The sequence below is a fragment of the Hippocampus bargibanti genome, linkage group LG10, assembly GCF_051943395.1.
Source record: "Hippocampus bargibanti isolate YZ-2025 linkage group LG10, ASM5194339v1, whole genome shotgun sequence".
Classification (NCBI taxonomy): Eukaryota; Metazoa; Chordata; class Actinopteri; order Syngnathiformes; family Syngnathidae; genus Hippocampus; species Hippocampus bargibanti.
Window position 1 is genome coordinate 2,327,192 of NC_142743.1, and position 25,309 is coordinate 2,352,500.

General features: G+C 44.5%; 2 protein-coding genes across 3 annotated transcripts in view; both read right to left on the bottom strand.

Moving 5' to 3' along the window:
- The window catches only part of LOC148892058 (teneurin-3-like), a 244,330-nt gene extending 223,077 nt beyond the window's left edge, over nucleotides 1–21,253 (bottom strand). Inside the window, exon 1 of the mRNA XM_089006884.1 lies at nucleotides 21,169–21,253. Within this exon, the coding sequence (XP_088863010.1) occupies nucleotides 21,169–21,208 (40 nt within the window). The 5' untranslated portion in view covers nucleotides 21,209–21,253. The remainder of the gene's footprint in view (nucleotides 1–21,168) is intronic.
- Nucleotides 21,254–22,197: 944 nt separating this feature from the next.
- LOC148892059 (teneurin-3-like) overlaps nucleotides 22,198–25,309 on the bottom strand; it is a 54,821-nt gene continuing 51,709 nt past the window's right edge. For both annotated transcript variants that reach the window (XM_089006883.1, XM_089006881.1), the window contains exon 5: nucleotides 22,198–22,822. In XM_089006883.1, coding sequence (XP_088863009.1) covers nucleotides 22,524–22,822 — 299 coding nt within the window. In that variant the 3' untranslated portion in view covers nucleotides 22,198–22,523. The remainder of the gene's footprint in view (nucleotides 22,823–25,309) is intronic.

Consider the following 25,309-nt stretch of genomic DNA (forward strand, 5'->3'; position numbering starts at 1 on the left):
GTTCCAAGTCTTCCTCCATGATGCGCCGAGTTGTTGCCTTCTCTCAATAAGCAGCGCGCGCGACCGTCTACCTGAGCCAAGCTGACCCGGAAGTACAGGAACGCACATTTTTTTAAAAAAGATTGCGAGATCTCGCAATCTTTGCGAGAGAATGCAAAGTATTGCGAGGGAACGCAAAGTATTGCGAGGGAACGCAAAGTTTTGCGAGGGAACGCAAACTTTTGCGAGGGAACGCAAACTTTTGCGAGGGAACGCAAAGTTTTGCGAGGGAACGCAAAGTTTTGCGAGATCTCGCAAAGTTTTTTTTTTTTTCTTCGATGTCCCCTTAGGGGCTCCGTACATGAGAGAAAGACAGAGAGGAGAATCTGAGGCTGCTTAAACAAGCCGATTGATAGAAATAAAAAGCAAAGAGGCAAGTATCCACAAGACAAGGAGGGGACCTTTCTCTTTTTTGAGTTGATGGTGGTATAATTCATTCTAACTCTCCAACACAAACACACACACACAAACACACGCACGCACGCACACGCACACACACACACACACACACGCACACACACCACACACACACACACACACACTTTGCGAGCGACTTGGGACCCAGACGCAACCTATCGGTCGCTTGCGATCAAAGTAATGGGCACATCTAGATTAGACTTTTGCAGAAGGCTTGTTTTGTTGTATTAAACGTCATTGTAACGAAGGGGTAGAGAAAAAGGATTTCAAATTACCCAACGGGGACTTTTTGTTGTAGGGGGAAGCAGAAAAGAAGGAATGCCACGAATGGGTGAAGATTTCTTTCACACGGGGGTATTTTCAAAATGTAAATTTTGGTCGAAAGCAGTTTGACTGCAGTGGAGAATCCACGAACATAGTGGGGCAAATCCCACACTGAGCTATATGTCGAGGGTGAACATGTGTAAATGGATTAAAAATACTTGAATATGTAATGTGAAAGAGATAATACCAGAAGGGGCAAGATGAGGCAAATGGGTTGCAATATGGACACACACACACACACACACACACACACACACACACGCACACGCACACGCACACACACACACACACACGCACGCACGCACACACACGCACACGCACACACATATACACAGACACACACACACACATACAGACGCACATGCACACACACACACATACACACACACACGCACGCACGCACACGCACACACACACAAACACACGCACACAGGCAAACACACACACATATACACACACACTGACGCACGCACACACACACACACACATGCACAGGCACAAACGCGACCACACACGCGCACACACACGCACACACACACACACACACACACACACACACACACACACACACACACACACAACTAAATAATCTGTGTTAGTCTGCCATAATCTCGTTTCGTAGAGTCTGTTTGACAAGAGAAACGGCTGCGAAAGAAAGGCAAGCCAATGTGATAATTTGTGGGTTTGGATTCAAGCAGGCTATGAAAAGAAAAGATGCAAAATGAGTCATATGCTGAGGTTAGCCGCATCATCACTTGCTTTCCAACACTTCAAGGAAAAACAGCATGCGTGTGTGTGTGCGCGTGCGTGTGTGTGCGTGTGCGAGCATCCGTGTGCATGTGCTTGTGTGTGTGTCTGTGTGTGTTTGTGACAATCACACTAGCTACAATAGGAACGCATGTCAGCACACACACAAACACACGTACGTACACACGCATGCACACACACACACACAAACACACACCGAGGAGTTCACACACCCCAACACACACACAGACACACACACACACATACACATACATTGCCCTATTCCATCAACCACCATGCTTTTCAACTCTCTGACTGTATTTAATTATCTCTGTTAGATGAGCACACTTGATACAACCTTATACCACTGTGATTGCTGATGAATGACGTTGCTGCACAACTACCTCAGGCTAACGGTGAGTGATGAAGCCTGATTGGTCATTCGAGAAGTAACTACTGTAACGTCCTATCAGCATTACATACTTTTCATTACCATAGACGGAGGGGTCGGGAAACTTTGGCTCGCAGGCCATTTATGGCTCTTTTGATTATTGCATCTGGCTCGCAGATAAAACTAAATAGTATTCTTTTTCGCTGTTCATTTCCTGTGTGGGCTGCAGTCCGTTCTCTCTCTCTCTCAATGAGCTCTCTCTCTCTCTCTCTCTCTCTCTCTCTCTCTCTCTCTCTCTCTCTCTCTCTCTCTCTCTCTTTTCATGCTTCCTCCTCAGCCGACACCGCGATGACTCAGCTGTCTTCAAGATTAAACTAACTTTCTGTCCAACACCTGGCTTCCTGCTGATTTAACCATCCTCTGCCATCAAGACCCGTAGAAGCAATGAGCCAGGGACGAACGATCAAGATAAACCCATTAACAATTCTATTGAATACCATTACATACCAACATGTCGACAGTTCATTTATAAATCGTATAAGTTTTAGTGTCATTTTAATCATTTTATATTTCGTATTAACAATTTTAATTACTGTGTCGGCGCACACGCTTTCTGCTGGCCCAAATATGCACGGCTTCCCACGCATGCGAGCTGTTGAAAAACGGAGACGGAGAAGCCAGAAGAGGTCACCTAACACACACGCTCGGCCTGAGGCGGACACCGAAGCAAAAAAGTTCTACCGGTGGCCCTCTCCCCGGCCGTACCCCGCGCCGACGTGGGGCCCGTCCCAGGGGACTTCTGCAATGCCAACTCGCCCAACCCGCCACTTTGCCGCGAAGCAGAACGAAGCGTCTCAAAGAGGCGGCCGCGCCGACCGTGAGCCCGACGCGGCGTTTGCGTCGCAACGATCCCATCCGTTCGAGCCCAAAAAAATAAATAAAATACATTTTATCTATCTGACTGTATTGACTCCACATAAGGTGGCTGTGCTATTTACAATGCATGAGTCCAGGTCTTTTTTCACGTGTGTTTATTAAGAAGCCTGACAGCAGTCGGTAGAAACAAGCGGCGGTATCTCTCCTTGCAGCACGGGTGTCACAGTCTCTGGCTGAAGCAGCTACCCAGTGCATCGGGGAGGGCAGGAGGGTCTGGGAGTCATAGTTTTTAGTTTAGCAAGCAGCCGTCTGTTGCCCACCTCCTTCAGAGAGTCCAGCGAGCAGTTCATGACAGAACTGGCCCTAATGCCCAGGCGCTCCGGTCTTTTTCTGTCCCAGGTGGTGATGCTGCCTGACCAGCAGAGAATGCCATAGTGGATGGCTGAAGAAACCACAGAGATATAGAAAGTCTTCAGGAGTGACCCCTGAACTCTAAAAGACCTCGGTTTCCTGAGTCGGAAGAGGTGACTCTGTCCCTTTTTGATTAAAGCATCCATGTTTGTAGTCCAGCCAAATTTATTGTTGAGAATAATACCCATGTACTTGTAGGAGGTCACCCTCTCTATGTCCGCAGCCTGGATGTTCAACTCTGCAGGTGACGATTGTTTCCTGCAAAAATCCACATCCAACTCCTTGGTTTTCCCGGTGTTGATCTGGAGTGGAGGTGATTCTGCTGGCACCAGTCCATTAAGTCCTTGGTTAGTCCCCTGTAGAGCTGGTCGGAGCAGGTCCTGAGGAGTCTGAACTGATTTTGTCCATAGCTGCTGCCTTCCTCACTTTCATACTGCTCAGTTGGTTCCTCACCTGTGCGGTTGTGACAAACAGGCAGGAACCAGGAGACAGAGTGGCGGTTGGATGTGGCGGCAGTTGAGAGGACAGTTGTTTGTTTCTCAAAGCTCGCTGTGAGAGGGGACGGGGGTAGGTCCACAGTGAGAGTGGGTGCAGGTGCAGCTACAGGTTGTTGGACGGTGGTGCAGGTGCAACAGACGTCTGATCAAACCGGTTGAAAAAGCAGAGTCATTCATCTGTCTAGTCCTTGTCTTTCTCATTCAATGTCACTGGGCTTTTGTGGCCTGAGATGTTTTCCAGGCCCTTCCAGACGCCAGTGACATTACTCCTCAATGTTCATTCTTTTGGCCTATTTTCCCTCTCTGATATTTCTCCTCTCTTGGATCTGCAAGGCGTTCCTCTCCTCTCCCTTTCCAGACACGAATGCCCTTTTCTTCTCCTTCAAGAGTGTCTTTATGTCGGGTGTAACCCATGGTTTGTTATTGGAGAAACACTGCACGGTCCTGGTGGGTACAGTGTTTCACAAAAGTTTACGTAATCCATGATGGGTCGGTGAGTGAATCAGTGTCCTCTCCATGAACCTCAGTGAAAAGCTCCCACATTGGTTGACTCAAAGCAGTCCCACAGAGCCGCTTCAGACTCTGTGGACCATCTTCTGACCATGCGGGTCACAGCTGGTTGTCTGTGCACCAAGGGTTTGTACACAGGCTGGAGAAACACCATATTGTGGTCTGCTGTTGGGGTAATTCGCTATACGAACGAAGCGATGAGCCAGGGACGAATGATCACGATAGACCCATGACTGCTCTTCCAAGAGGAAGGAAGGGGTAGGATTTATAAGCATCCTTAGTATTTGCATAAAACAAGCCCAAGGATTGCACCATTTGTCGTTCACAAACAGCTATTTCCCATGCTGTCTGCTTACTGCTCCCTGCATTCCTGTCCGCCCGTACGAGTTGGAAGCCCTCCAACTCAAAGTGTGTGTCCGGAGTGATCGCCGACAACCATGTTTCCGTGAGGAGGAGTAAACTGGCTTCACGGTACTCCATCTGATGTTGCGTTAGCGCCGCGAGCTCGTCCATCTTGTTCAGGAGAGATCTCACAATCCCCAGAATGACAGATGGGAGGAAATGTCGGTATTGTCTCCTCCATCTGCTGTGGTCCTTGCCGCCCCAACATCCCTGTTTTCTCCTCTTCAACTTGTCGGGGATATCTGGTTTGACGGCCGTTAGTCCGTTATTAGCTCGCCTTGCAACTGGCTGGTCTCGACTATAAGCAATGGAATCCCTGTGTGCGAGTGGTCAGTAGTCGCGAAAAAGTAAAAAAATAACAGAACAGCAGAAATGAAGATGGCCATCTCCTCGATATAGGTTTCGGGAACACAAATACACAAAAAATAATCAGACAAATAAATAAACACAATAAAAAGATGGAAAGGGACTTAAACAGGATTAGAAGCTACTGCAGTGGCAGTCGCACAGGGGGTGACATGATGATCCCAATTACGGCATTAACAGTACTTATGCATGTTTTCTGCCCCATAACAGTTACAGTGCAGCAACGATCTGTGACGCTCATGCCAATCCGTTATGATTGCAAAACGACCGGGCAGTGAATGTGATATGTCGACTACCCAAACTAAAATAAGAATGAACTGCGGTGCTTTTAAGTGGAATGGCTGTCAGAGGCTCGGCAAATAGAAGAACAAACAGTGAAACTAGGTGAGATCTTTTTTATTTTTCAAGTGAGAAATATTTGCTCTGCAATACATGAAGAAAAGCTAAAGTTGGAAGTGAATTTTCCGACAGAAACATATATATACTAAATTGAATCTGAAAATATTAACCTCGAGCAATACGCTCAGCAAAAAAGATATTTGAATGATGTTGGAATCATACAAAGACTCAAGATGGGAAAATGATAAAGCAAACTACAATGAGGAAAAAAAAACTGTCACACAGAGAAAGTTACTGAGCTAATTGACCATATTTTATTTGCCTTAAAAATGAATGCACCTCATATTGGATTGATGTTGATTTTGATTCCTATTCAACTTGTTATTTTTCATTGTTGAAAAAATGCTAATAACAGTAACAACATAACACTTAATTGTTAAAATACGCTTTTTTTTTAAACATTTAGTAGCATAGTGGTGTGCCGCCGGGCTTTTCAATGAAAGAAATGTGCCTTGGCCCGAAAAAGATAGAAAAAACCCTGATTTAGATAACTGTTCAAATAGGGCTGAGACAGTACAATGAAACCACTGCTTCCTCGAGAGCAAAATAACACTAACATCGTAGGAAATGGTCGACAAACTGAGAAGTGATGTTTAAAACTTTCATTTTGTCGACTGCTTGGTTCATCTCCCAGCTTTTAAACAATGGAGCACAGAGGTAGAAGGCGCTTATTATTGATAATACAGGTAGTACATGTTGTTTGTACAGGGAGGTGTTTTGGTCTAAAAATGATCTACTCAGGAGTAGAATCCAGGGTCAGCCATAAAGTGGAAATACAGTAAAGTCTCGTTATATCGATATCGGATATATCGATAGTCCCGGTTATATCGATACTATTATAAAGGAAACGAGAGACAATGTCAGTCTAATATGTTACTTGTAATTTGCATATTTTCCGGATAAAAGTTCGGCATGGAGGACAGAAAGTTGAATATTAGTTGGAGAAGCGAAACTGGGGGCCTTCATAACGATATGTTATGTCGATATGATATGCCTTCATGTCGATAACTGCAAAGAAGCAGAAAAGAAAACTCTTCCCAAGTCTGTTCAACTTGTTCGAGGCACATCTCTGACAGGCACACATCATCCCTTTCGATCAGTCAGCGAACAAATCAGTGTCCCACGGACCGAAAATCAGAGGAGAAAGTAAATGAAGCAGACATGTTAAAAAAGACATGCTTCATATGTGCACTCCAGTAACTCATCAACATCCTCTGCTGCAGTGAAAGCGAGAACAAAAGCAAAATCTGCAAAAACACGTCTTTACTACGCTTGGGAGGAAATAAACATGAAACTCAAAAAAGCTAAGTCAGAAACATCGATTCAATTTAATACAGGAAAGAAACTGCAACAGTCGTTGTGAAAGAAGAAGCACTGGCAGCTGCTGTTGATAACACAAACAAACTTCTTCTTCTTTCCTTTTGGCTTTTCCCTTCAAGGGGTCCCTCCATCTTCAGAGTTTTGATTAGCATGTTTGTTTATGGCCGAGCCTTTCCGTCGGATGCTCTTCCTGACACAGCCCTCTGTATTTATCCGGGCTTGGGACCGGCACAAGAAGACACTGGCTTGTGTCTGTCCTCTTGTGGCTACATAACAAGCAACTCTATGAACTTAATAAAGATGAGGATGTTCAGTAAAAGGCTCCCAAACATAAAATGTTCATCGGCACAGCAACATTCAAAAAAGCAAAACTATACTCAACATTTGACACAAACAAACAATGTAGTGAAATACTTGTGTTATACTCCCTTAACAGCCAGACAGTGCACTCAACAATATATTGGATGGATGGATATATGGATAGATTTGCCTTTATTAGTTTCACAGTGGGGAAAATTTACATTTCACAGCAGCAAAGTGATTGCTGCAAATATTGCTGAACAACAAAGCTTTAGAAACAGAACACCAGCCAAATAAAAAATATGTCTCACTAACACCACACAATATTTCTCAGCACATTCAACCTTGTAAGTATGAATATATAAGGATGAATATGTTCATTTAATGATAGGCCACATATATTGTACATCAGGGGTCGGGAACCTATGGCTCGCGAGCCATATATGGCTCTTTTGATGATTGCATATGGCTCGCCGATAAATATTACATATTATAATACATATTGTCGTTTTTTTCGTCGTTCATTTCCCGTTGGGGCTGCAGTTGGCGGAAAGCGCAATTTTGATCGGATGACACTGACCTAGAATGGCCGAAAGCGCCATGTTGATTGGATGATAGTGGCCGTCATGTTGAAATAGGTAAACGCCCCTTTAAATGAGCCCAACTTGTGCACTTCAGCGCGAATGCACCGGAGCATTAGAGGAGAGAAAATGTTCTGATTCTAATTTGCAATGAAACAATACCATCGATGAAACAGTCGAATGTCAGTGACATTTTAACAAGCCCCGTGTTAACGTTAGCATCGACATACTTCTTCGAGAAGTAGATTGCAGATAGCAAGTGTGGAAGCTTATGAGCCGTGTGCAGGCTAGCTAGCAGTAACTTCGCCTCTGGACCGGCAAATTGAATTTCATTCCGATCGTTTTCCTGGATTTTTACCAAACACGAGGAACGGAAAACCATCCATGTTAACGGTGAGTACTATCACAAAGTTATTTTAAATAATACATTCTGATATTTTGTTGAAAAGTAGTCGCGCGTGCGCGTGTGTGTGTGTGCGCGCGTGCGTGTGGCTCTCGCTGAAAAACATTTCTAAATACTTTACTTTTATGGCTCTCGTAGTCAAAAAGGTTCCCGACCCCTGTTGTACATTGTACATTTATTGGGAGGTCAACGCCAACTCAATCCTGAAAAAGCCCAGCAGAGAAAGTACTTTCTGAAGCTGCTGAGGATGCATGGCCTGCCACATGAAGACAGTTCTACACGGCAGTCATTGAATCAATGCGTTGCTCTTCCATTATGGTTTAGTTCAGATCTGCCACAAAAGAGTACAAAATCCGACTGCAACGGACAGATAGGGCAGCGGAAAAAAAACATTGGCACCGCCCTACCCACTGTTGATTCAAAATAAGTAACAAAACAAGGGCACGGATGATCTCTCTGGACCCCTTGCACTCTGCCTCCCACCTTTTCCAGCTACTCCCATCAGGCAAGCGCTACTGATTCATGCGCACCAAATCAAGTAGACACTTAAACGGCTTCTTCTCTCTCGTTAATTCCCAAAATCGTAACCTAAATCTACCCTTTTTTTGTCTCTTCAATTTTCCATGACACTGTGTAATAGCATTAATAGCTCCTGCTCTGGACTCACTTGCACTACTGCCGCTGATCTATATCAGGAAAATGAAAGATACTGCGTTAAAAATCTGAGTTTGAGCACTTTACAAACAACTGACTCATGAAATTAACATCACAAAGAAAAGTTATGCGCAGAGATTTAACAAACAGTTATCTGCTAACGACTCTGCATCGGTGTGGAATGGCCTGAAAGCAATAACAAATTATCGTTTACCTTCCCCCCAAGCAGTGTACAACAATGGTATGGCTGATGAGTTAAATACATACTTTTGCCGATTTGAAAAGGACACCACCATTTCCCCGGTCTGCCCACCAGTACCAGAAACTACCGTATCTCCGCCCTCTGCCCGACAGATCCACGAACTGGATGTAAGACGGCTCTTCAAGCAGCAGAAGACCAAGAAAGCTGCAAAACCTGACAAAGTGTCCCCATCCTGCCTGAAAGTCTGGTCTGACCAGCTCCGATCTTCAACAGATCCCTGGAGCAGCGTGAAGCCCCATCCTGCTTCAAACAGTCTACCATCATCCCGGTTCAGAATAAACCGCCAACATCAATATTGAACGACTATAGACCTTTTGCTCTGACAACTGTGGTCATGAACCACCTAAAGAAATTCATTGGACCTCTTCTGTACCCTCTTCAGTTTGTCACCGGAAAAACAGGTCTGTCTGTGGAGGATGCAGTCAATATCGGCCTGCCCCAAATCCTTGAGCACCTAGACAACACAGGAACCGAGGAACCTGTTTGTAGACTTCAACTCTGCGTTCAACACCATCCTCCCGGAACTCCTCATCCAAAAACTTCTCCAGCTTGGTGTGTCCCCTCCGATCTGCCAGTGCATACTCAGCTTCCTGACGGGACAGACACAACAGGTGAGACTGGGAAAAATATCATCATCAACACGCACCACTACCACTGGAGCCCAACAAGGATGCAACCTCGCTCCACTGCTCTTCTCACTCTACACAAGCGACTGCACCTCAACGCACCCAGCTGTCTAATTTACAGTTCGCAGACAACACCACAGTCATCGGTCTAATCATAGACCCAGACGAGTCTGCCTACCAACAAAAAGTGGAGCAGTTGGAGCTCTGGTGCTGCCGTCACAACCTACAGCTAAACACGCTCAAGATGGCAGAGATGAATGTGGACTTCAGGAAACATTCATCACCACAGCTGCCCCTCACACTATCCAACTGCCTCATGTCAACTTTTCCTCCCTCATCGTGCACATTTTACGCTCAACTCACTCCAGAAATTGATTCAAATGGTGAAAATCATGCTTCTATTGGGTCGAGGTCTTCAGTGTACACAAAGTATGCAAAAAGGTCAAAAGCTCACACAACCAGCTCTATGCACAAACGTTAGATGTTGGATGGGTTGTTATAGGCAATGTATGCCTTGGCACCATCCATTGACCACTAACGAGGAGTTCCTTTCATACAAGCACCACAGGGCTAATTCGGCAATCCATCGTTTTTGTTGTTTTTGTGTTGCCTTCGTGTATTCGTTTGTTACTTTGTGTAGTTGTGCGTCATGTGGACCGGATGCAGATTTTGTTTCAACATTTTTGGCCATGACATTCATCAAGGAGGAGACTGAACTGAACGTTTGCTCTCTTGGCAACACAAATATGCCAGCACTGTTTTTGATTGGGAGGAATGTTGATGCGACTTGACTTTCATCGCTGCACAGCTCAGGGGCGATTGTGCTTTTTTTGCGCCTGTAATCGGCTGCATTTTCACTTTGTTCAGCAAAAAGGTCAGTGCTGTTGGACAGTCTGCGTTTGGATGGATGCATGGATTGAGGAGCATGCGATGAGAAGAAAGGAGCGTCAGCGCAGAGCACCGATGCGTATGTGGAACTGTTGTGGCTTGAAATTGAAATGGTTTTATGTGGGATCAGAGATGTGAGACAATCTGTTTTTCATCAATGGATGCTCCAGCTTTGTGTTGGCTTTCAAAACTTAGCTTGTAGGAGACGTGCAGATTCTGCCATGACGTCCCTGATTCACTGGTGAAAAGGAGGCTTTGATCCTCTCCTCTTTCATCTACAACTGCTTCATACAACAAAGCGGGTGAAAACAGTAATTCATCAGTCACACAGACAGTCATTCAATTAAAATTCAATGACTGTGTGTGCCACATTATTTTTTATTTTTTATTGTTGTTTTGACTTCAAGATGGTGCCGCGAGAGTGGCTGCCTCTGAGGCAGCTCCTTCCCCTTTTCAAGTCCCTTTCCATTTGACTATTTTATTTATTTATTTTGCAGTTCTGTTTCATTTATTTTCGTCCCCGAACCCTACGGGGAGAAGATGGGCATCTTCACTTCTGCTCATCGCCGTTATTTTTTTGCCGCTCCTGTGAACGGGGAAACCACTCACACACGGGATGGCATTGTTTACAGTCAAGACCAGCTGCTAGCATGGCGAGCTAATAGCGGTCTGGCGGCTGCCACACTGGACATCCTCGACGAGCTGAGGAGGAGAAAACGGGGATTTCGGGACGGGAAAGATCGCTGCAAACGGAGGAGAATGTATCAACATGTTCTCCCGTCCATCATAATGGGGAATGTAAGATCACTACCGAATAGATGGATGAGCTAGCGGCACTAACGCAACACCAGACGGTGTATCGGTAGGCCAACTTTTCATCTGTCTATGCTCTCAGTCGTACAGGAGTGGTCCATCAATGAAAAGTTTTCTTCAGCCATCATCTGTACTTCTTTGAATGTGTTGGACGTTTCGCTTCTTATTCAAGAAACTTCGTCAGCAAAATAAAGTCTTACTGGTAGTTTAGTCCCCCCTATATATATATATATATATATATATATATATAAAATATATATATATATATATATATATATATATATATATATATATTAAAAAAAAAAAAATATATATATATATATATATATATATATATATATATATATATATATATATATATATATATATATATATATATTAAAAAAAATATATATATCCCTACTGTCCAGACATGGCGGTGCCGGACTCTGCTATGATAGGTCCTGCTCTCAGGTTGGCGGGAGCAGAGGACTACTCCCTGCCTGATTGCCCCACTACCACCGGTATCACCTCATCAGTATTACTAATCCTATGTTGCCTAAGCAGGCTAGGTAGGCCAACTTGCTACTCGTAACGGAGACATGGCTATCGACCATCACTCCAGACACACACGCTGAGTCGGAGGGCTTCCAATTCGTACGAGCGGACAGGAATGGAAGCAGCGGTAAGCAGAAAGGAGGGGGGACAGCTGTGTTTGTGAACTACAAATGGTGAAATCCTGGACAACTCACTGTCAAAGAAAAACTCTGCACTCGGGACATTGAGCTGTGAGCTGTTAGCCTCCGGCTGCATTATCTGCCGCGGGCATTCTCACACGTCATAGCTGTGACGGCGTACTTTTCCCCAACGGCAAATGCCGCACATCCGCTGTTGCCTTCATGACTGTTGTAAACAGGCTGTAAATCCAGTCCCCCAACACCCTATTTATCATCTCTGGGAAATTCAATCATGTTTCTCTACAATCGTCACTCCCAACAGTTACACAGTATGTAACATGTGCTACCAGAGACAATCACATCTTGGACTTGTTATATTCAAATGCTAAGGATGCGTACAGACCCTACCCCCTCCCCCTCTTGGAAGAGCAGACCACAATATGGTGTATCTACTGCCTTTGTACAAACCCCTGGTGCACAGGCAACCAGCTGTGACCCGCACGGTCAGAAGATGGTCCACAGAGGCTGAAAAGGCTCTGCGGGACTGCTTTGATTCAACCAGGTGGGGGCTCTTCACTGAGATTCACGGGGAGCACATTGATTCTCTCACCGACGCCATCTCAGACTACATAAACTTTTGTGAAAGAAACACCGTACCCACCAGGACTGTGCGGTGGATTAATCCTGTGGATTCATCCCGACATAAAGTCCCTCCTGAAGGAAACGAAAAGGGCTATTGTGTCGGGGAACAGAGAAGAACTGAAGGCCGTGCAGATACAACTTAGGAGAAAGATCAGAGAGTGGAAAAAGGCCTACAGGATTAAAAAGTAGGAGCAGCTGCAAGCCGGCAATGTCGCCATTGCTGACACTGAATGAGAAAGATAAGGAGTGGGCAGATGAACTAAACCGCTTTTTCAATCGGTTTGACAAGACGTATGTCGCCCCCACCCCACATTCAACTCCACCTGTAGTTGCACCTGCACCCACTCTCACTGTGGATTTCCCCTCCCTGCCCCCTCTCATGACCAGTGCAAAAGCCAAATGGATTATTTGAGTACAGTAAAGTCTCTTTATATCGATATCGCATATATCGATAGTCCCGGTTATATCGATACTATTTCTATGCACGCACGGAGAAAATTACATGCAAACAGGGTCGGATATATCGATAGTCCCGGTTATATCGATATTTTTTCGGACTCCCTTGAATATCGATATAACGAGACTTTACTGTATTTATTTTTTGAGTTTGAGTCATGACTTTGTACATATTCAATAAGCTCAATGTAAATACTTTGTTGAACAATTGATTGCTATTATTATGAGGAGGAGTAATGTTTACTTTGTGTTTGATAAGGTTTATTATGGCATATGTGTTTGTTTGAATGGCTGATTGGCAATTGTAACTTGGGTGTGTACTAAGTAGGTGGGGTGACAATTACGATGCTAATGCTTAGATGGGTGTGGCTGGGTTGGAGCAGTGTTCTAGTCATCAGTAAGAAGCAATACAATTTTAACCGCATTTTTGTTCAGTGAACGCTCGTTTTCGCCCAGTCATTGCTCGGTTTTGACCAGTGATCGCTTAGTGTTTGCCCAGTCACTGTCTGTTTATTGTGTGATTGACATGCCGGTAAGCCAAGCCTTTTCTTTCCATCAATACCTAAACGCCACAGCTAGGACCAAACGTAGGGCACTTTTGGAAATAAAGTGTGCACCTTGAACCAGCTTCCAGCAACAAACAACCGCCCTATCAACCGATGCCATACCCTCAGCCCCCACTCTGCCTCCTATTTCCTGCCTGTCTGTCACAACCGCGCAGGCTAGGAACCAATTGAGGACGATGAAAGTGAGAAAGGCAGCAGGTCTGGACAACATCAGTTCCGGACTCCTTAGGACCTGCTCCGACCAGCTGTGTGTCATTGTCCAGCATATGTTTAACCTGAGCCTGAAGCTGAGCAGAGTTCCATGGCCGTGGAAAACGTCATGCCTAGTCCCAGTGCACAAGATTCCCCACCCGAAGTAGCTAAATAGCTACAGACTGGTGGCGCTGACGTCTCACCTGATGAAGATGCTGGAGAGACTCTTCCTCCCTCACATGTGACTGCTGGCGAGCTCATCACTGGACCCGCCAAAGTTTGCCTACCAGCCCAGTGTCGGTGTGGAGGGCGCCATCATCTACCTCCTCCACTCGGCGCTGCTGCACATGGAGAATGCTGGGTGCACGGTGAGGATCACGTTTTTCGATTTCTCCAGTGCCTTCAACACCATCCAGCCCAATTGACTAGGGGACAAGCTGCGGCATGCCGTAATGGACTACAACCTCACATTTTGGATTAAAGATCACCTCACAAACTGGCCACAGTACGACAGGATTATCTGCAGCAATGGAGCACCGCAGGGGACAGTCCTGGCTACATTCCTGGCTACATTCCTGGCTCCATTCCTGTTCACCCTCGACACCTCGGACGTCAATTACAACACTCCAACCTGCCACCTTCAGAAGTTCTCTGATTACTCCGCTATTGTCGGCGTCATCACAGTCAGAATCAGAATCATCTTTATTGCCAAGTATATAGAACACACAAGGAATTTGTTCCCGGTAGAACACACTGCATTTTTATCATCACCCTAAAATTGCAAAGAGGCACTATACAGTTCTATTTGGGTTACTGTTTAAAGATTTAATGGCTTGGGGGAAGAAGCTGTTTAAATGTCTGCTGGATTTAGTGTGCATGGATCGGTAGCGCCTGCCTGAGGGGAGTAGCTGGAAAAGGTGGTGGGCAGGGTGTGGAGGTCCCGTAGGATTTTCTGCACCCTTGTTTGGATCCTTGCAGTGTTCAAGTCCTCAAGAGTTTGTAGGGTGGTGACAATGATTTTTTTTTTCCGCCAACCTAACTGTCCGTTGAATTCGGAACTTGGAGGTTTCAACGATTGACACAAGGCAATTGAATAGTGTGAGGGGCAGCTGTGGTGATGAATGTTTCCTGAAGTCCACAATCATCATTACAGAGGGAAATGATCACGAGTACAGGCGACTAACCAAGGACTTCATGGACTGGTGCCAGCAGAACCACCTCCAGATCAACACTGGGAAAACCAAAGCGTTGGTTGTGGATTTCTGCAAGAAACAATCCTCACCTGCACAGTTGAACATCCAGGGTACGGACATAGAGAGGGTGATCTCCTACAAGTACCTGGGTGTTATTCTCAACACGACTGCACTACAAACATGGATGCCTTAATCAAACAGGGACAGAGTCGCCTCTTCCTACTCATGAAAACGAGGTCTTTTGGGGTTCAGGGGTCACTCCTGAAGTCTCTATATGACTCTGTGGTTGCTTCAGCCATCGACTATGGAATTGTCTGCTGGTCAGGCAGCATCACCACCCGGACAGAAAGAGATGGGAGTGCCTGGTCAAGAGGGCTATTTCTGTCCTGGGCTGCTCTCTGGAGGATGTGGGCAACAGACGGACGCTATTTAACTAAAAGCTACGATGGACAGCCCCTCCCACCTGCCCACCCTGACGCACAGCTTAGCTCCTTCAGCCAGAGACTGTTACAGTGTAACAGTGTTACACCCGCGCTGCAAGAAGGAGAGGTACCGCCGCTTGTTCCTACCGACTGCTGTCAGATGAAGGGAGGGACAAAACTGCTGCTGTGGACTTCAAATTTCCCAATTGTGGGAATATGAAAGGCTTTCTGAATCTGAAAGCACCATCCGAGTGACGAGTCATCTTATAACATGCTCTGAACAGGAATGTATTTCTGATAATGACTATCTTGGATGTAATATGTTCAATTCAAGATGCTTCTTGGCCACGTCAATCATCAAGGAGGAGACTGTGCTGAGCGGTTGCGCCTTTCGGCAGCATGAATATGCCAGTACTGTTTTTGAATGGGAGGAATGTCGGAGCCATTTGACTACCATCGCTGGACAGCTCTGGGGTCATTGTGCTTTTTTGCGCCTGTAATGGGCAGGATCTTCACAGCCCCGCTTTGTTCAGTGGAAAGGTCAGTGCTGTTGGACAGTCTGCGGTTGGATGGATACATGGCTTGAGGAGCCCGCGATAAGAAGAAAGCAGCATCAGCGCAGAGCGCCAATGCGTATGTGGAACTGTCGCGGCTTGGAATTGAAGCAGATTTATGTGGGACAGGAGATGTGAGACAATGTCTTTTCGTCAATGGATGCTACAGCTTCGTGTTTGCTTTCAACATTTAGCTTGTAGTAGACGTACAAATTCCACCATGACGTCCCTGATCCACTGCTGACATGGATGCTTTGATCCTCTCCTCTTTCAACTAGAACTGCTTCATGTCATCACAAAGAGGGTACAGCAAGTCCTGAAGAATGAATGACTCTGTGTCTTTGTGTTGTCATATTTGTTATTTGTTTTTTTTTTCCCAAGATGGCGGCACGCAGCGGCTCCCCTCTCCCGGCAAATTGGCGTTTTCATGTTTATTATGTTTGTTATAGTAATTATAAGTGCCTTGCATGCTGGGTCCGAGAGGACAGTAATTTCATCTGTGCTGTATGTCATGCATATTAGCATATTTGACAATAAAGCTGACTTTGACTTTGACTTTCTTTTATGAAAATCATGAATAATCGACTTCAGAAAGATTCCAAAAATAGTTAGGTAGTTCCTGGCCCTTCAAGAGTCCACGGCAACCGCTTCCCAACAGCAGGGCCCAGGCACTAAAGCATGCCATGTCTCTTGTGCTAAACCTTGGGAAGAAGCCTGGAATGAGGGAACGTTTCATTCGTTTCATGTACAAAATCTTCCAAAATGGTCATCCTGAATTAGCAACAATAATAACAATAATGGTAGTTGCGAATATTCAGGGTATACCATCCGAAGAAGCCCAAGAAAATAAGAGTTGTGGTTGATTTTAGTGCCCAATTCAATGGTATGTCCCTCAACGATGTGCAAATGACTGGACCAGAATTAAACAACTAATTAATAGGTGTCCTGATCTCAGGCAACAAACTGTAGCAAAAGCAGATGCACAACATATAGTATATATTTTTTTGGTCTGAAAAGAAGACACAGACCTTTTGAGATTCATATGGATCTGTGACAATAATTTCAACATATTGATGAGTCCACATCTTCTGGAACAGTGTCTCACCTGTGGTGGCCATGCTTGGTCTTCACCAATCTGTACAAATATTTCCTCTTCCTCTCATAACTTTGCTGCTGTGAAATGTAAATTTCTTCACTGTGCGACAAATTAAGGTATATCCAATCCAATCCAATCCCAAGCTAGTTCTATATTGACCCGGACAGAAAACACCTTGTGATGAAAGAAGATTGATGTATCTGTCTACAGATGAAGCTGTTTATTAACGTGCTAAAGAAGACACAAGATATCCTATTTAGATCAAACTTGGCAAAGATGTCTTGGAATCCTTTCTATAAAAGGACCACAGAAGCCACTTGAAAGTCTTTAACCTCAACACAGACAAAATGCTGATGCAACGAAGTATTGAACACAACTGGAATATGCAAACTGACTGCTTTGTCTTCATTGTCTCCGGTGTGATAAAGCCTGACACCCTAGGTCTAGGACAGGGGTGGGCAAACTTTTTGACTCGCGGGCCGCATTGGGTTCTAAAATTTGAGAGAGGGGCCGGGCCAGGAGCATTTGGAGGGAGTGTTTGGGCCGGAAATACTCTGAACAAGTTATGTCCATAATTTATAAAATCACTTCAAATGACTTCGACTGAGCGTATTTTACAAAGATTCCACAGCATATAGCTATAGTTTACGACAATGTTTTTTAATGGGATTGGTCTCATTTTGCTTCAAGTTGTGAAAAATGGGGCAGGCAACTTTTCAGTTAACTGCCCTGTTGTTCGCTAGCTTTTTGTCATGAGTTTTAGACACTGTTTGTACTATGATTTGGGCAAGTTCGGCGGGCCGGATTGAAAAGCCTAACGGGCCGTATGTGGCCCGCGGGCCGTAGTTTGCCCATGTCTGGTCTAGGGGTTGTTTTATCCACCATTAACAGCCTCGACGACCCTCTAGGACAGGGGTCGGGAGCTTATAACGATTTTGATGATTGCATATGGCTCGCCGATAAAACTAAATACATATTCTCACTTTTTCGCTGTTCATTTCCTGTTGGGGCTGCAGTTGGCGGAAAGTGCAATTTTGATTGGATAATACTGGTCGTCATGTTGAAACAGGTAAAGCCCTTTTAAATATGCCCTACGAGTAAAAAAAATGACGAGTACACTTCAGCTTGAAAGCAATGGAGGATTTAGCCTTTGTGGAGAGAAAAGGCTCTGATTCTAATTTGCAGTGAAACAACACCATCGATGTAACAGTCGAATGTCAGTGGTATTTTAACAAGCCCCATGCTAACGTTAGCATCAATATACTTTTGCTAGAGACAACACAAAGCAAGTGTGGAAGCTAATGAGCCATGTGGAGGCTTGCTAGCAGTAACGTTGCCTCTGGACCCGGCAAGTTGACTTTCATTCCGATCGTTTGGCTGGATTTTTACCAATCATGAGGAACGGAAAACCATTCATGTTAACGGTGAGTACTATCACAAAGTTATTTTCAATAATACATTCTGACATTTTGTTGAAAAGTGGCCGCGTGTGCGTGCGTGTTTGCGTGCGCGCTTTCACTGAAAAAACATTTCTAAATATTTTACTTTTATGGCTCTCTTAGTCAAAAAGGTTCCTGACCCCTGCTCTAGAAATTGCAGTTCCAGTTACTATCCAAGGCAAAGACATTGTAAGACACAGTGCCTTGTGAAATGGAGAAGTCCTGGATATCATGGAGAAGAAATGGAGGAGTCCTGGATATCATGGAGAACATCTTTAACAGAATTAATTGACAAACCAGGTAATTCCTTGGGGCAATCCTTCTTTTCCTAAGCATAACAACAACAACAACCTCTGGTCTCCCGATAAAGTCACTCTCTCTCCTCTGGACATGTCCAAACCATCTAAGTCTGGCCTCTCTGACTTTCTCTCCAAAGCCTCTAATATGAGTTTGCCCTCTGATATACACATTCCTGATCCTATCCAACCTGGTCACTCAGAAAGACAAAGTCAACATCTTCATCTCTGCTCCCTCCAGCTCTGCTTCCTGTCTTTTCATCAGTGGCACTCTCTAGAGTCCAAACATCACGGTTGGTCTCACCACAGTTTTATGCATCCGTCCTTTCATCCTAGCTGAAACCCTTCTATCACACATCACACCTGACATTTTTTCTCCAGCTGTTGCAGCCTGCCTGGACACACTTCTTCACCTATTTTCCACACTATCCATTGCTCTAGACAGTTGACCGCAAGTACTTAAAATGTTCCCCCTTCTTTATCTCTTCTCCATGTAGCATCACTCTTTTACTTGGGTCTATCTCACTCACACACATATATTCCGTCTTACTGCGATGGATGTTCATTCCTCTGCTTTCCAGAGCACACCTCCACCTCTCTAGTTTCTCTCCCACCTGTTCCCTGCTCTCGCTACAGATCACAATGTCATCTGCAAACATCATCGTACAAAGAGATTCCTGTCAAACATTTTCTTTCAGCCAGTCCATCACTTTAGCTAACAAGAAGGGGCTCAGAGCTGACCCCTGGTGGAGTCCCACCTCCACCTTGAATTCCTCCGTCACGTCGACAGCACACCTCATAACTGTTTTACAGTCATGATACATGTCTTGCACCGCTCTGACATACTTTTCTGTCCCTCCAGACTTCCTCATGCAATACCACAGTTCTTTGGGCACCCTGTCATACGCTTTCTCCAGATCTACAACGATACATTGCAATTCCTTCTGACCTCCTGTGTACTTTTCTATCAGCATTCTTAAAGCTAACAATGCATCTTTCGTACCCTTTTTTTTCGCATGAAGCCATACTGCCGGGGGAGAGTTGGTGTTGACCTCCCACTTCATGTCTTTGTGATTCCCAGGAACTTGAAGGTCTCAGCGGTTGAAACGGAGCAGTTGGATAATGTGAGGGGCAGCTGTGGTGATGTATGTTTCCTGAAGTCCATGATCATCTCTACCGTCTTTAGCGTGTTCAGCTTTAGCTTGTGTTGGCATCACCAGCTGCTCAACTTGTTGTCGGTACACAGACTTGTCGCTGTTTTTGATGCGACTGATGACCGTGGTATGGTCTGTGAACTTTATGAGTTTGACAGATGGGTGTGTTGAGGTGCAATCGTTTGTGTTGAGGGAGAAGAGCAATGGAGAGAGGGCTAATCACAGTGGGACTCCAGTGCTAGTGGTGTGTGTTGATGATGATGATCCCGGTCTCACCTGTTGTACCATATTTGTACATGTGTTGCACTGTCAGATTAACAGATCAATATAATTCTGTATCATGGATGGAGAGAGAAGTGACACGATAAATCCGTCACTGACCAGACCTCGCAGAATCGTCTATGACTGTCATAGTCATGTAAATGAAGTCACACGTGCATGTGTTTGTAATATAAAGCCCTTTTCCCTTGTGAGGATGAATTGGACTTGCCATAAATATAAAACAATGCAAACAATGAGTGTGACTTCTTAAGCCACATTACAATGATTTGTTGTCACAAAATAATTCACCTACATTTGATCATGCTATTGCCCATATTGAATGATGAAAAGTGGAAATGTCAAAACACGTCTGCCTACTTCCATGAATGGTCAATGATTGCTTCAAATGTATGCCGGAGAGAACACAGCTTATTCATTGAAAGCAGTCCAGCGACAGTAAGTTGTCAGCAGAGCCACCTCGAGAGTGATGCAGCGAGCACTATCATAAGATCCAAGGAGCCCCACAAGTGACTGTGTTTGCATATCAACTATTTAATCAAACATGAAAATGAGATATAGCACAGGCTTAATAAAATAAGCAACACACCAAACACCCACTCAAAGCTAAACAGCTGCATATTTAAGTGTCAATTAGCCATTGAAAACTTGACGACTACTCAATTTTACATGGGGAGTGTATTCTCCTGAGCTCTGCCATACACAACATAATGCCATCTAATAAAAACATGATCAAACTTAATACAGGAAAAGCGGTGACTCAGCGCTACATTGTAGTGTTAATTATCCCATTGTCTCGTAATGAAGACCCACTCAGGAGTAGGTTCACATATCTTAATGAAGATACAGAAGTAGGCTTTGTTTGTGAATGTGTATGCATTAATATGACTGTGGAAAAAAACACACTTTTTGGTTATTAATTTTGAAAATCACACTTTATCGGGAAAATGGAGGCGAGTGAACAGGCATCCACGTAATCACAGACAGACCAACGCACCTCCATTTCTGTCTCCTCCTCCTGGGCAGTCGATTCCCATCAAGGACTTGCCCCCCTATTTAGTCCCACACCGGGCACGACTTTGCTGTCTTGCGAGGTCCCCCACGACATCTCCTTCCCAGACTTGCGGGAATCACTCTTTTCCTTCCACCCCCCCCCCCCAGCCCTTGCCCTCACCTCTTCTCTCAGTTGTTCTTGCTTCACACCCTCTCACGTGCCTTGCATAATTTGCTTTTGCAATCCATCTTTTACACCCTCCACACAGTCTCCTCTCTCATTCCTCTTATGCAGCTCCTTTTACCTAACGATCTAAAAATGCCCTTCCACACTTCCCACATTCAAACCTTATTTGGTCATCATTTACTCGTTCCATCCGTTTTTCATGAATTATCCGGTCCGCTCTGGTCGTGCATTCTTCCTCCTCGCACCTACAGTCTAACCTAATATTCCAATCTTTCGTCATTCTTTCCCCGTTTATACCAATGGGCCTTCAAAACTTTCCAGTCATACAAAAGATCCATGCCTTCATTCGCTCTCCCATTCTTCTCTTTCACTGTTTAGTCTTTCCACCACTGTCCGTCCAGTCTATACTGGCGTTGCATTCCTTATTACACCCTTCCAATACAATCCAGTCTTCCTCTTGTGTCACATCAACTTCCTTCTTCCTTCTAGTTCCTCCCACCACTCTCACACCATAGCTTGCGGCCATTGTTCTTTACACATATGCATCACATGTCCAATACTTTCCAGCACGAGCCTCTCAATCTTCGCCTGGATAGATTTCACTCCTAGCATTTTCCTTAGATGATACATGTTCACTTCTTTTTTGTGCCTCATACCTTTAAAACACCCACATTATTCGTTTAGAAAAGCAAAAGTAATGCACATGCATCAGACATATGATGCCCAATGTATTTTCCAAAAGATTTTGTGGACCAAATCCTATCTTGCCGCACACTTTTCTAACCGGATTGAGAGAAATTATGGGTGGGTGTTCACAAAAAAATGAAATCAGTGTCATATTTTTCATCTCTGTCTGCCTTCGTTGACGGCAGACATCTCATTTCACCTTTTTCCTGCAGTCACAGTTCATTCACACGGTGATGACACACCATCACTGATAGGTGGGTTATACTTAGGTTACACTTTCAAGATCAAATCCAAACCCTCCAGTTCAGGGATGATTACTCTATCATTGTACACGGTAGCTCGATTTTTCTCAAGGACTGAAAGATACTTGACTGTCATTTTACCATGACATCATTTGATATCTTTATCATTTCAGGGCCATGGAATGTAATAAACATGCAGTTTATGGAAGAATCTGAGATAGAGACATAAGGGGAGAAAAAAAATCATTTCTTACCATTGTCGCTGTCAGACTTGTTCTCGAGTTCAGTCTCGGTAAGAGTCAGCACTGAGTTGGAGCGGCTGGACAAACAGGAGCCGCTCTGGGATGACTTGCCCAAACCGCTGTGGTCCCACAGCCGCACAGCTCTCTCTGGTGATCTCCTCGATTGATTATACACATCTCGGGCCTGGGCTGGAGCAACAGAGAAACTACGGTGGGGATGCGACATCTCAGAGCAGAATAGAAGGCCATGGCTTGATGGAGGCTCACAGATGACCGGTTGACGAAGATTTAAATGATGACCTGAAAAAAAATGTGTCACTTTGAATGATACAAGAACCATTTGAGTCCATACACACACACGCACACACGAACGCACGCGCACACACAAACACACACACACACACACACATTAACACTATATGTGAATATTGTTGGGGTAATTCGCTATACGAACATCTTTAAACATCTTTTTGCATCGTTTTGTTTTTCTTGGACTTCCTGATACGTCACATCCTGACTGCCATGACATGATGTCACATCCTATTATATCAAATCCTATTACATCACATCCTGTCCGTCTTACATAAATGCTCTCCCTCTCTGTCTATCCTCAACCGACCTCACAATGTCCCTGCTGTCTCCAAGATTAAAATAACTTCTTCTGTTCAACACCTGGCTTCCTGCTGATTTCACCATCCCACTTCTAACACCCTGAAAAGCGATGAACCAGGAACAAACTGGTTCAAAAAAATCACTTTTAACCCATCATTATATATATAAAGTATATATATATATATATATATATATATATATATATATATATATATATATATATATATATGTATGTCATATGGATGCTAGCTAAACTAAAAGCTATGATGGACACCCCCTCCTGCCCACCCTGACAGCACTGGGTAGCTCCTTTAGCCAGAGACTATGACACCCGCGCTGCAAGAAGGAGAGGTACCGCCGCTCGTTCCTACCGACTGCTGTCAGGCTTCACAATTCTCAATGATCACATGTGAAAAAAAAAACAAAAAACTGGACACTTGTAAATATGGGTTGTTGCAATATATCAAAATGCATTTCTTGATTCTGCACTATGTACAGTTTGTTTTCTCTTATGGAACGGTTTTGCACATTTACATTTGCACAGTATACAGTTGACATTTTTATTTTGTTATGCTTAGAATATCTTGTTTTCTATCCTTTCACCCCACCCCAACCCTTTTCAATTGCTGCTGTGGACTGCAAATTTCTCCATTGTGGGACGAATAAAGGTATTCAGCTTTACTGTCAGAACTGGCTGCCTCACCATGACAAATGACACAATGAATCCCTGTATGGCGCTTAAAGTTCTCGAACCATCCATGGCTCGCCTTGAAATCGTCAAAGGTGAACTTGATGATGAACTTCCAGGTTGCCTCTTGACGATATCCGAGTGAAGTTGCCGTGCTTTCTCTGCGATAACTTTACCTGGTTCCTCATCACTTGTGTTTTGTTTAGCTGGGTTGGTAGCTTTTTGCATCAAGTGTACAGATGGCTTGTGCGGGTTATTTGCGGAGCCTGATTGATGGGATATTTTAACCTTGTAGTCTACACTCTGCCTGTGAACTATCAAAGTTGAAACGAGTCCAAATTTCACTGTTTTCTATCCATTTTCTCACTCTCTCTGTCATCTGCCTACCTATTTAATGTTTAACCCCCTCCCCCCTGCCCCCGCCCACCTCACTGCTGCGTTCTTGACCAATCACGTAGCTGAAGATTGGGGGCGGGGAATAGAGGACAAAAACAAGTTGGCTGCCATTTTCTTGTAAGAACAACGGGTTCATTCGCGAACGACATAAAAGTCAAAGTTAGCTTTATTGTCAAATATGCTAATATGCATATGCTAATATGCTAATATGCATCACTCATTGTGACGCTCCGTGTGTATCCCGAAAAATAGTTTGTATGCCATGGTTAAATTTTCATAAATTTAACGTTCGTAAACCAAAAAGTTCGTAAGCCAAGGGGTTTGTAAACTGAGGTATCACTAGATATACATACATATATAAAAAATCCTCATCTCACCCCCATGGGTGGTGTCTGTCCCCCATTTTAGCTCGGGTCCTCTACCAGAGGCCAGGAAGCTTGAGGGTTCTGCGCAGTATCCATGCTGTTCCCAGCACTGCGCTTTTCTGAACTGAGGTATCCTATGTTGTTCCCGGGATCTGTTGCAACCACTCGTATAGTTTGGGGGTCGCTGCCCCGAGTGCTCCGACCACCACAGGCACGACTGTCACCTTTACCTACCAGGCTCTCTCCAGCTCCTCTCTGAGCCCTTGGTACGTATTTCTCTAGTTTCTCATGTTCCTTCTTTCTGATGTTTCCATCACTCGGGACTGCTACAGCCACGACAACGGCTTTCCTCTGCCCTTTAACCTGTACTTTTGTTTGGGTTGTATCAAGTACTTTGAAGACTGACAAATAATTTCGGAAACAAAAACAATGGAGGGAAAGTGAATGGTTCAATCTGCAGCAAATACCATTCTGAATGAGTATTGCTGTGCTGGGTGAAAAAGTGAGGAATGCGTGTAATGTGCGTAGGACGATTAAGAGAGAGGGAATGAGAGACTGAGAAAGACCGGGTAAAAAAAGAATGTAAACTGTGTGAATGGAGGTTCGCGACCTCATTCGAAAAGAGAATTTGTTGTGGAAAATTGACAATACTAATCAGTAAAAATGTTGAACCACGGACGAAATGGTCTGAGGGTCTTAATAAGAAAATCATTTTTAAAAGAAGTT